General features: G+C 47.1%; 1 protein-coding gene across 13 annotated transcripts in view; it reads right to left on the bottom strand.

Moving 5' to 3' along the window:
* Window positions 1-12,398, bottom strand: part of Arhgef11 (Rho guanine nucleotide exchange factor 11) — a 112,588-nt gene that overhangs the window by 65,720 nt on the left and 34,470 nt on the right. For 2 of the 13 annotated variants that reach the window (XM_033758210.1, XM_033758214.1), the window contains exon 1: window positions 1,305-1,541. The exons of 6 other annotated variants lie outside the window; for them this stretch is intronic. In XM_033758210.1, the coding sequence (XP_033614101.1) occupies window positions 1,305-1,498 (194 nt within the window). In that variant the 5' untranslated portion in view covers window positions 1,499-1,541. Of the gene's footprint in view, window positions 1-1,304; window positions 1,543-12,398 lie in introns of those variants that run through there. 5 more of the 13 variants (XM_033758212.1, XM_033758215.1, XM_010643768.3 and 2 more) reach the window with 4 other exon arrangements.

Below are 12,398 nucleotides of genomic sequence, written 5' to 3'. Positions count from 1 at the left end.
AAAAAGAAAAAAAAAAAAAAAAAGGAGGAGGAGTAGAGAAAACAATCTGGGTAGTTTACCTCTCTGCCCTATCTATCTCACGGAGCCACTGTGAGAATTAACTAAGATACAGTATGGCGAAGGTCTACAAATGCTACCAGAAACGTGTCCATGTGAGGAAGTGTGAGGATAGAAGGAAAAAAAGACAGGCAGGGAAGGGAAGGCCTGAAACACTATCTAAAGATTATCGATTTTATTTATAGATGGGGAGCTGTGTTTAGAAGAATCAGATTTCCCTTTAAAAAAATAAATCTAACTGCAGTAGTAGAGTGGTCTGGAAGAGAAAAAGCTGGAGGCCCAGAGCCTGGCTAGGCCAAGTGACAGGGGCACCAAAAGTGGGCTGCTGAGGGCTAGGAGTGACAGCAGGGAATGCCAGTGGCCCTGTACTGTCTCACATGCCTCAACTCTGCCTGGTTCAAGGGGAAATATGCTGCAAAAAAAATACACACTAGATTTCAAGGACTTAGCAGAAAAAGTCAATGTCTCAATGACTGTTTACATTGTCTGCAGACCTTCAGACCTGTCCAGCAGCTTCTTTCCCACAACACCTGGTACGTATTTGTCTTTAAAAATTATTTATTTACTTATTTATTTTCTGGTCTAGATTTCTGCCAAGTGTCTCCCAAGTGGGTGTGGACTTTCCCCGCTTGTTGCTGGACTGGGTGCTCCTAAAGTGTGCAGGCAGGGCAGACCCACCTGTCTCCCCAGGTGCTGGGCCCGGCACCCTCTCTCCCCACAGGTCAGCCCACCAGCCGCCCTCAGCACGACCCGCACCACTCCTCTCACTCATCACGTGGCATGGGGAGCACGGCGGGGTGTGGGTTAGGTCAGGACCACCTACGTGGCTGGGGGCAAACCACTTACTTTGTGAACCTGTCTACTCATCTACGAAAGTGGAACAGGAGCTACCTGCCCTGCAGACTGCTGCAGGAATGGCGCAGCGCGATCCAAGTACATGTACCTAGTAATGCCTGGCAACCCTTTCAAAACGACCGCTAGTCTCATCAGAAGGCCCCAAGAAAAGCATAGTTAGTAAGGGGCTGTAGGAGCCACCAGACGCAAAAGATGCAAATCCCGAATTATCTCATGCAGACACGTCTACCTCACAGGTCTCCTCTGAAGCAGACCATCTACTGCTGACTGCCACCTTTAACCACATTCGTGTTTGTCACCATGACCTCCACCAAACCCTCCAGGCAGCAACGGAGACCAGAAGACTGGACACTGAGACTACGAATGAGCTCCAGACAATAGATTCCCAGCACCTGCAGGAAGATCCAGGCCTGGCTGGGGGGGTGGAGGTAAGCAAGGCTGGGGCGCGGCCTCTGAGGCTGCAGCAGGAGGAGGGCAGGCAAGACGTGGCAGCTGGAGGGCAGGACTGCAGTCTAGACTTCGGGTTCTGGACTAATGCTGCCCCTGTTTTTTGTAAAGGGAGAAGAAAATTACACATAATAAGCATCTAATACGTTATAGGCACTCATTTCATCCTCACAATGACTTGGTGGTGTAACACTGTTATTTTCCCCAAAGACGAAGAAAATGAGATCGACAGATTCGATAAGTTACCTGAGGTCACACAGCTATTAACAGGGACGCCGGCCAGGAGGTGCGTCCGTGTGCCTCACCCCCACTCTGCCCCTGGCTTCCCCGCCCTACAGTAAGGGCTGAACCCGATGACACCGGCCCTCCCTCACTCCTACATCACAGACTTTGTCCTGCATACCAGGTCTCTACTTCCAGAGGGGGTCAGGTAAAGCTAGACCCATGGGCTGAAAGGATAGAGTCTCTACAGAAGAGTGCGGGCAGGCCATGGGCAAATTCATTTCAACGGGAAAAGCCCATAACCATAACTGCCAAAAATGGTCTGGAAGGAAGGCAGTGCCTGTCCTGGTGATGCCCACAAGATGGCTGAGAATATTTTATTTAAACTTCTTGGTTTTAATGAAGGGCAAGACACAGAAGCAGAGCAGCCCTTAAAGACAGAAGATGAAGACTGAACAACCCTCGGGGGGCCAAAGACCTGGCAGATCGGATGAAAGGGCCTCACTGTGCGGCAGGTTTCTCCCCTGCTGCATCATGCCCACTACATGACGTGAGGTGAAAAGGCCGCACGACGCTTCTAGCTCAGCTTTGTGTGCACACATACATGTACGACCCCCTCAAGGTCCTGCTTGCTATGTATTCCAGGCTGGCCTTGAACTCACAGTGATTCTCCTGCCTCAGCCTCCTGAGTGCTGGCCTTGGCGGCATGTACCACTTCAGAAGGACAAAATGGGAAGACCACATCTTGTACTTTTGCAGGACACTGTAATAACTGAATACTTGTTATATTAAAATCATTCTACCTAAAGCTTTCCTCAAAAGAAAACTGAAAGAAATTCTCCTAAAGGAGATGGTACTATCTTAAGTACAAATTTTAAAGACTAGGTCTCCTCAAAACAAGTTTTGCTTTATACCCTGCATAAGTGCAATTGTTATTTGGGTCAATATTTGATTACTGGCAAAAACAAAGGTCTGATCATACAACAGGTAACTCAAAGTAACTGCCAATTCAAGGAGTCATTGTTTCACTTAAACAAACTTGTCATTTACCTAAGATTATTTTATTAAGTTCCCTTTCCCTTTGTTCGTACCAAAATGGGTAGAAAAGAACTGAGTTAGTGGGAAAGTTACTCTTTGATTTTTAACAACTGAGGTTAAGCCATCAAATGGGCAGTGTGTGGAGGTGATGTGTGTGGGGAAGGTAACAGACTTTTCTTTCGCTCAGGTACCTGCAGGGAGATGCAAACAGTCTTAGATGCAAACTAATGGGGGAGGGGTTTCAGAGGTCCCAGGCTGAGTCCCTATTCCACATTCTTGGCTGGTGACTTCAGGAAGCCCTGCCAGAAGTAGAAGAAAGAAGGGCGGGTAGAGAGGTTCTTTGGTCTGCAACAAGCTTCCTACAAATTCCTGTTCCCCCTTCTAGAAACTGCTTGCACACCCCTCTCCTTCAGCAAGTCTTCTCATCTGTCAGCTCTCTGACGCTGACTACTCCTGTTCTTTGCCTCCTTCAGGCCCCTAGACTTCACCTGCATTGTAATCACATATCCCTGCCTTTACAGTACTTTAAAAGGCCTCTCACGTACTCTGTGTTCTAATAAAATCCAGTTCTAAAGGAGGGGCTCTTTATGTTGTGTTCCTTTGGCACCCGTCATGTCCCCAACTAAAACTGGGCTCTGAAAAGGATGCTTTATAATACACAGATGGGTAGGATGCTGACAAGGCCAGCCAGAGAAAATCTGAGTCATCTTCTATAGCAGTCGGATCCCTATAGTTATGCCACAGTTTCATGAGCCAGGGATCCACTCTGGATCTCTGTGACCCTCACTGCACCCCTTCATGGTGACTAGTGGGCCTGGGACCACTGGAACAAGCCACGGTTTGTAGTACACTCACCCAGCCTCAGACCACCCCAAGCAACAAACTCAGACATGCGCCTGCCTGATGGGAGGTAGAGCAGGCAGGCCACAAACCAAAAGAATGCTCCCTTGGCGCTGCCTGTCCAGGCTCTTCAAGCCTGCAGAGCTAGATCATACACACAGAGAGGAAACCCACTGCTGCCTTCTCTGCTGGGGGAGACCCCAGGCCATTCTACAGGAAGACGGTTTTTAGAGCGGTGGCTGCTGCCACTTCCGGCAAATGTTCCTGTATCTTAGGTTCTTTCCTTGTGAATGAAATCTTTGATATTGATGAGAACAGTGAAAGGGGTGTTAAGACAGAAATTACTGGTGCTGGAGATGGGTTTGTGATACCCTCTGGAGGCAAAAGGAATGATAAACACAACCCATGGCCCATGGGCTAGCTGCTGCTTTCTTTCTTTTAATGTTGTAATAAAAATATTAAAAAATAAAGGAACTTTTATTACTTATGTGCCCTAGCTATATTATATATTTATTCGGTAAATGGCTCGAGTCAATTCCTCTTCACTCATTGCAGTCCACACACCAAATGCCTGGACATCCCCGTTCCAGAGCTTGCAGTCTGACTCAGAGGTTACTACAGGCAGCAAAGAGGAGGTTAGATTATGTAATGGGTGATGGATGTTTTGAGGACTGACCACAGTCTCATTCTAAAGTTCAGTCACACACTTACGTGTGGCGAGTTGTTATGGCTTGTGTGGACCCTCCAAAGCCTCATGCAGTTACAGCTGGGCTTTTCAGAGGCGGCTGAATCTAGAGCGTGTGGTGCTGGGATCAGGGGTGTGTGACTGATTCCCAAAACAGTTCATTGATTGGTTTGGCATAGTTCTGGCTAGGATTAAGGTGTGAGCACTAGACCCGCCCTCGGGTGGGCAGCCTGCATAAAACATAACGGACAGACAGCCAATGCGCTGTTGCCTCCTGCTTGCTGTGCACTGTTATTTCTCCGTGTGACGGCCCTCTGCCAGGCCACTCTGCCTTGGAGCCAGCTGACCATGGAATGAAACCTCTACAAACTGTGAGCCAAATAAACCTCTCCTCCCTTACCTTTAGGTGTCAGGTATTTTGTCTCAGCAGTGGAAAAGTAACTAAGACAAGAGCTGGGAGAGCACGGATGAATGAACCAAATGGTCCCTGCAGTTCCTTTCCAGGGACTTGGACACATACTCTGATTCCACCCAGGCACAAATTGTATTATGATGAGGTTTTATTATGTCAACAATGGACCACTCTGTGTAGGACAATAACACTATTTCAATTTGGATAATGCCAATGCCAATCTGCAAAACATAGTTTGTAGGGGACAAAACTGGACTCACCAGGAGAGAAACAATGGAGCTGAGCAATCAATTTAGATCTTTAGTCTCCACTGAGGGAAGGCACACGGGATATGGTTGCCTGTCACTTACCTCAGGGACGCATTCTGAGAAAGGCACCATTAGGGAATTCCACTGTGTGTGAATGCCACAGTGTGTACTTACACAAATGCTTATTCAATGTCACCAGACAATAAAATCTTATGGGACCACGATCGTATAGTGGCCAATGGATGACCAAAATGTCATTATGCAGTGCATGATGGTTCACATAATAAAAACATGTTAAATGATGAATGACCAAACTTGAAATCTGAACTCCTTCCAAACTCCAGTGAGTGTTCCAACAGTTTACCCTTGCCCTTCATCCCAATTTTCTAAGGTTGAATTCAAGTTACCTTCTCTAATAAACTTTCCTAACAAGCCCAACTTTCCCAAGGTTTTATTTATTTATTTATTTTTGGTAGCAGGGATCGAACTCAGGACCTCGTGCGTGTGAGGCAGGCATGGCACCACCAAGCTAAATCCCTGGCCCCCAAGACCTTTTTGGTAACCAAATTCATTTCTATTGCATTGAGTCCTTACTACCACTTAGCACTTAAATGTTTTCAAATTATTTCATCAGTATTGATCATGCCTCCCCCCAACCAGGTAATAAACTCCTTAACAACAGAAGCCCTGTCACACACTTTGTAGACAGAGGCCACAGATACCACCGTGGTAGGCAGATACTCAATTAACTTCTGGTGAGTAAAGAAGTGAGGTTTGCACGGTCTGTAACCGCACTGGGATGAGACAGAACAGTTATGAGTGTTGGCTCCTGAGCCACCTCCTGGCACAAACACCCAACCACTGATCTAGCTCCATGGCCTTAGGAAGGTTACTTAACCTCCTGCCTCAGTCTCCTCATCCATAAAACAAGTACCTATCCATGGAAAGGTTAGGGTTGAATTATGTAAAACTAGCAAACAACAACAACAACAACAACAACAACAACAACAACAACAACAAAAACCTCACACCAGGGTCTGGTACTTGGTAAGAGCTCAATAAATTTTAGCTGCTCTTATTTACTTTATTTAATCCTCACAATAACCCCACGAATGGGTGCTACGAGTGCTGCCGTTTTATGGATGAGGAAACCAGACTTATGAGAAGGCCGAGGAACTAACTGCTTGACATCATGCGCCCGGCAAGTCAGACGGCGCTGGTATGTGAATCTGTATTTCAGTTTCAGAGCCTTTCCTCCGCTAGTGCACTGCGAGCGTCCTCACCATCTGTTTTACTTTACAACACACATCTGTCCTCGACTTACTGCAATATTCTGAAATCTCAAGTCCCAAATTCAGGAGGGCAAGAATTAGCTGCTTATTTCTCTGTACTCAAATTCAGACTTACCCTATACTTACCAAGTCTTTGCTGGGTGGCAAGTGTTGCTCTGGTAATAAGTATTTCTTTTGATCCTCAGGAGCAACTCTAAAAATATCTATTTTATGAATGGGTAAACTCCAGGATGAAGGACTTCCCTGAGGGTCCCAGGGCTGGTTAGAGCTGTGGCCAAAACTCGAACTCAGATTCCCTAACTCTAAGTCTGACCTTGAGTACTCACTCAGCCAGCCGGGGTGTGGGTGCTTCCTGACCCACGCCACACTTCCTTCCACGGCACAGCTTGGAACCGTAATTGTGATGGTGACTGACAGTAGCTCTGTGACCTCAGGCAAGATGTCTAACCCCTCGACTTCATCCTAGCAGAGGCAACCATTCCACTAAACGGCTGAGAGATTAAATGACGGAATTCATTAAAGTGTCTGGCCCAGAGCATATAATAAATACTCAAAACGTTAGCTATCATCACTTCTACTGCCATAGGGAAAAGGGCTTCAGTCGCTCCCTCATCCTGGTCTAACATTTCTCCCACCTATTAATTCAGGAACATCCCCATCAAAAAACAGATGTTCAAACCAAAGGATGGATGGAGAACCTAGGAAGATCCAGACGGATTAAGTGGGGCGACAAAGGCCGAGGACAGAGTTGATCTAACTTTCAGCGAGCAGCTCTTCCCCAGATCCTGCCACCTGCTGCTACTGCTGACTTTTCAAAAACATTTAGAATTCCAGGGTATATAACCTTTCATTCAGTTCCAAGGGAAGGCCTACAATCCTACAACTTTCTAATTGCCCCTTTGGAGCTTTAGGGATTCACTCTGCCCCCCCAACCAAACACGGGTGCCAGGCAAGCTATTCCAAGTGGAAAATTCAACTCCATCCCAGCGGAAACCCTAAATCTCTGCTGTTCTAGCAGATTTCCAGGACACGCTGGCTCCCAGAAACCACAATTACAGGCAAGCTCAGGGTAGAGGAGTAATTAGGCCCATACCATCAGCTCAGCAGTCTCCTGGCTTCTCCCTCTCCCGTGCCCCTCACCAAGCCCATGTCTACACTGCACAGCAGAGAGATGCAGTGGGAATTTCTACCCTTTCTCTCTTCCAGCCCCTATTCCATTTCCAGGAAACCGAAAAGGGTCGGGTGAGGGAGGAAAGAAACCATCACGTGGACAGGACTAATTAATGCTAAAAGGCAGCAAGAACTGATAAGAGCTTCCCAGGAAGAAAAGCATGCTGGGGCCCCTTCCCTTGTCCTGTCCCTTACATCCCACAAAAGGGGTTCCCTGGATGATACCCTGATGTGAAATAAAAGGGATCTCAGGATGTAAGAAGCAGCAACTTGAGTCTCTACAGGAAGTGAACAGCCTTGGCTGAAGACAGGATATGGAAAAGATGCTATGTAGAAGGCAAAGGAATCTAGGACTTTATTATCTCCACGACTGAGGAGACCCTGGCGTAAACTTACTCCTCGCAGGGCTTCTGCTCATCTTGGCTCACTGGAAGAACATTAGGCCTTCCCTTCATTTCTAAATATGCTCTTCTTCAACCCTGAAACATGGGATTGAGGTCCCCTTACACCGACACGGGTGCACTGTGCACTGCTTTCCTTCTTCCTTCCAGGGTCTCTGCCCTGCTCCGTTTGGTTTAGTGCCTGCTCACACACACCACGACCAGAGACCGCGGCTCCCTACTGCCGCCAGCACGCTCAGGGCTGTCCATCTCCCACTTCCGGGACAACACTGAAGAGCAGCGGTGGGGCCGCGCACCCCAACACCTCTGGACTCTGGAAGCAGCGCTAAGGATAGGTGGGGCAAAGGAAAGACGGAGCGGCGTCCGAGGTAGGAGGTGGGCTTCAGCACCCTCAAGGGCCTTTTAACCGTGACGGCTGGGAGGCCAGAGCAGAAGGCTGTCAGGGGAGTTCTGCGGGGCCGTTCTGAGCCCCCAGAATTGTGCCTGATTCCACAACTGGAGAAAAGCTCTCCAGCCATCTGGTAGGGACCCAATTTCATCAAAACCCAACTTACAACACACTCATCCTTCAAAGCTTTCCTTGGCTTAGCATCTTCAGATTGACCTCTACCTCTAGCATGACATAATGTCAAATGTCTGGAATTTACTATGTTCTACCCGTTAGCTTCTCACAACAAAATCCTGTGGAAAACAACACAGGCACGCACACGCGGGTATACACACACCATTTTAGGAACACTTCCCTGCAGTTCATTCTAAAAAGACCCACTCTATTAAAGGGCACGAGTTTGACACTCTTTTTCTAAATACCCTTAAATCAGTATACTTCTGCATCTCTGGTTTTCCCAATGAGGTTGTAAGTTCCTTGAAAGAAAAGGATGCATCTTCCATTTATGAAATATCTTTGTACCCCCTCCTCCTCTACTGGTCAGCTGGATGAAAACAGGTATTTTTTTTTTTGCACAGTTTATTGTGGTTTTGTTTCTCTCTCTCGCTCTCCCTGCTCCTCCAAACTGCATTTATCATAAGATAAAGGACTCGACACACAGAATTATTCAATGCATTTGCGTGGCAAACCAGATGACAAATGGCAACTAGCATAAGTCACAAATCTAAGAGACTGGATAGCCAAGGAGAAACTGGACATACTGAAGCCGAACTCCACACTCGCATGGGCTAAGAATCGAGGGTCAGGTAACTGGATGAGGACAAGAGTCCTTCCAACTTAAAGTGAGGCAGAAGAGACCGGAGGGAGGAGGGAGGAACCAGTGTGCAGCCCACCAAAGCAGTGCGGACAAAGGATGATGATGTGCACACTCTGCTTCTCTGTCTCTTTCCAGGGCTCAGGGAAAGGGGGTTTTGGAAGCAAAGAGAATCCCTCTCGGATCCTGTGTGCTCCTGTGCAGAAGGCTACTCTGGACTGGGACTCAGTACTCTGGCTCTTGGTAGCGGGAGGGGCGTCAGAAGATTACGATTCTCTGCACACTTGGACAAGGCTCGAGTTGGAGAGGCAGTGAGAACACAGCAGTGACTGACGAAATTTCATCACTCACTGGCTCCTTTCTCCCTGGATCACACTGAACCTTTAATGACTTGACTGATATGTGATGCCACCGCCATAATCCACTAAGGGTGAGTGTGCCAGGGGCCTGAGCCAGAGATGTAGGGCTGAGCTCTGCCACAGGCCCAGCGGGGACGAGGCTCTGCGGAGCTGGGCTGGCCAGGATTAGCAGCATTTCAACCTTAAATGGCTGGTTATGCATCTCTCCCAGAGGTGCTGCATGCACAGGCAGCTCAGTGTCAGGAGGAGACAGCGGCAGACATGGAGACAGGCCTCACTCTGCGTCACCCTTGACACACACCACAGGGTACAGGGGCATGATGGGACAGGAAGGAGGAGAAAAAACACAGGGAGAGCCCAAGATGAAATAAATACAGATATAAGATGGGAGAAAACATGTCACAAAAGAAAGGGAAGAGCAACAGAAAGGGAAGGAGAATAAACACTGGGATAGAGGACTATGTGGAAAGGAGTGCAAATGGGCAAACGTGAATAAGCAGGGAAAAGAGGAGTTGCGGAAGGAGACATCAAACGACCTGAGGCGCTGGTGCAGATGCTAGGCCAGCCGGATCCGCACAGACTCGGGCAGCAGGGGTGTTACGCGGAACTTCTTATTACAGTCCTTGGCTGAGATTTCTAAAAGGGCTGTGAAATCATTAATTAGTGCAGAGCGTGTGGCACAAAGCAGGATGATGGAGAGGTGGGGGAGAGGAGTCAGCGCAGAGACAGGCAGGCGGCCGGCATTGGGAGCAGCAGCCAGGCTTGTGAGACTTCGGGCTGAGGAACTTTCCAGAGCAGAAATGTGGCCGCGAAGAACTAAACACTCTCTCCCCTCCTTCGACTCAGATACCACCTAAAATAATCACCTTATCTAAAATTACAACTCCAATTGGTCATACTTCCTATTTTTGTCTCCTTAGCCATTATTATCTAATATATTATAATTTAATCTCCAATTTAATTTAAAACACAAGCTTCACGAAAACAAAGACTTTTGTCTTTTTTGTTTACAGCTATAGTTTCAGTGTTTACAACAGTTCCTGGAACTGGAACTATTAAATGAAAGAATAAATCTGTCTGTAGACCCAAACTATTTAATTCTTAGCTGCCTGAGAGAATTAGGGGAGAATATTTCATATAACTCAAACTAGAAAAGAATGGAAATCTACTTCTCACAGAATTATAACTGCTATGAGCTACAGAGAGCCTCAAAATCCTCATTTCACAGATGAGGAAACCAGAGGCCACAGCCTTTCTTAAAGAATGACTGTGTCCCCCTGACCTAAATTCACAAAGTGCTGATGCTCTAAGACCCAACGTGGTGGCATTTAGAGAAGTGGACTTTGGGAGGTGACCAGCATTCGGGCTAGGTATGGGGGGGCCCTCATGACGGGATCGGTAAGAGCCTGTCGTGTCTCCCCACAGGCACGTGCCTGGGAGGGCTCCCCGAACACACGAGAAGGCGCGACTGTGAGCCAGGCGGAGGGTCCCTCACAGAGCCCCACCATGCTCACACCATCTCCACTTCCCGCCTCCGGAACCATAAAAATAAATGTCCTGTTTTGGTCACCCGTTCTGCAGCGTTCTTTTATAGGAGTCCACGCTGACGAGGACGGCCTGCAAGGGCCCCTAGTGGCCGAGTGAGAACCAGGCCTGGAGCGTGCTCATCTGTCAGTGGAGGGCGTCAGCGATTCCAGAAGTAGCAACCGAGTGTCTCCATCTCCCTCTGTTCAGCTTCTGAGTTTCTCACTCTGGGGGAGCCTCGTGCCTCACCTCTAAGGGGGATGAAAGCAGAGCTGCTCCCCTAAGTCCTGCTTTACTCATCACAAAAAAGAGCAAGCATGGCCTTGTTTTCCCAGGCCTTCCCTCCTACCTTCCGCTGGGCCCCAGCGTTGCACTGTAGGAGTCAGAGGTAGGGGTCAAGTCCGCAGGAAGTGAAAAGCTGGATTACATGGTATGGTATCTGTACATAATTAAGAATGAACTAGAATAAATCCTAGGGAAAGTTTAGCACTAACACTCCTGCACACCTCGAAAATTCAAATGTGTCCATCTCCAACCTTAAAATTACAGCTTTCAGGTGACTGCTTTCATCTCTGTGGAATGTCTGTTCATCAAATACAAAGATTTATACTTAATATGTTCCCAAATGGCTCAAAGATCTTTGTATTTATCACCAAATTTACCTTACTTGTATTTAACAACTATTTATCGGTACAAAGAAATGCTTTGGACATCTGGAACATATCTTAAAGTACAAACATGTCCTTGGGAAATGCAGTCTTGAGAAGTTAAGAAATGGGCAAAACCACCTTAATGTGCAGTGTACAAATGCAAGAAATTAAAGCCAACTCCACCCAGAGTCAAATGCACACAGAATGTACTGAGTAACAGTCACCAGGCGCATCCAAATGAGCTATACTAAGGTTAGTGGTAGTCAGCTCAGCCCTTACACGGTTCCCAGGATAAATACCCTTATTTCTTCTAGTTTCTAAACTTGTAACTGAACCACGATTTGATCTAAAAACAGTACTCCTTTATCAACACAGGTTCATAAGCTCATCTAAGCTAGCTGCTGAACACTTCTGCAGAGGGGGAAGCCAGTTATCTGGCTGTCCAGGACTTGTCATCATTGCCCTCAGCCAGTTCATTCAGTCATAGCCCCACATATTCAATGTGCAGTAGTTGGGTCTCTCTTGGAACCTCTCTGGTCTTCTGTCAGCAGGAACCTGCTGCCTAGAACACCTATCAAATTCAATCCTGCACTCTTCCCTCAAGAACAAAGGAAAACCAACAGCTAACTGAAACAGCTCAATGAGAAAGGCTGACCAGTGTCGCTTCTAAGATCAGCAAGATAAGAATGTGCACTCTCGTCACTTCTATGCAGCACTGAACTGGGGAGTTTTGGCAAGGAAAATAAAAGATGTCCAAATTGAAAAGGAGGAGAACTCTCCTTACAGATGAAATGATCTTGTATACAGGGGATATTGAATAATCCACACAGAACTATCAAAATAAATGGCTTTTAATTTACCTGATTGCAGGATACAAGATCACCACGTGAAAAAGTATTTTTATATACTAACAACGAACAACACAAAAGCAAAATTAGGAAAACAGTCCTTTTTTTTTTTTTTTGGTACCGGGAATTGAACTTGGGTTTGTGTTTG

Source organism: Fukomys damarensis, unplaced genomic scaffold, assembly GCF_012274545.1.
Source record: "Fukomys damarensis isolate Sample0158 unplaced genomic scaffold, DMR_v1.0_HiC HiC_scaffold_33, whole genome shotgun sequence".
NCBI lineage: Eukaryota > Metazoa > Chordata > Mammalia > Rodentia > Bathyergidae > Fukomys > Fukomys damarensis.
The sequence above is the reverse complement of the archived record's forward strand: the minus strand, read 5'-3'. Positions and strand labels throughout refer to the sequence as shown.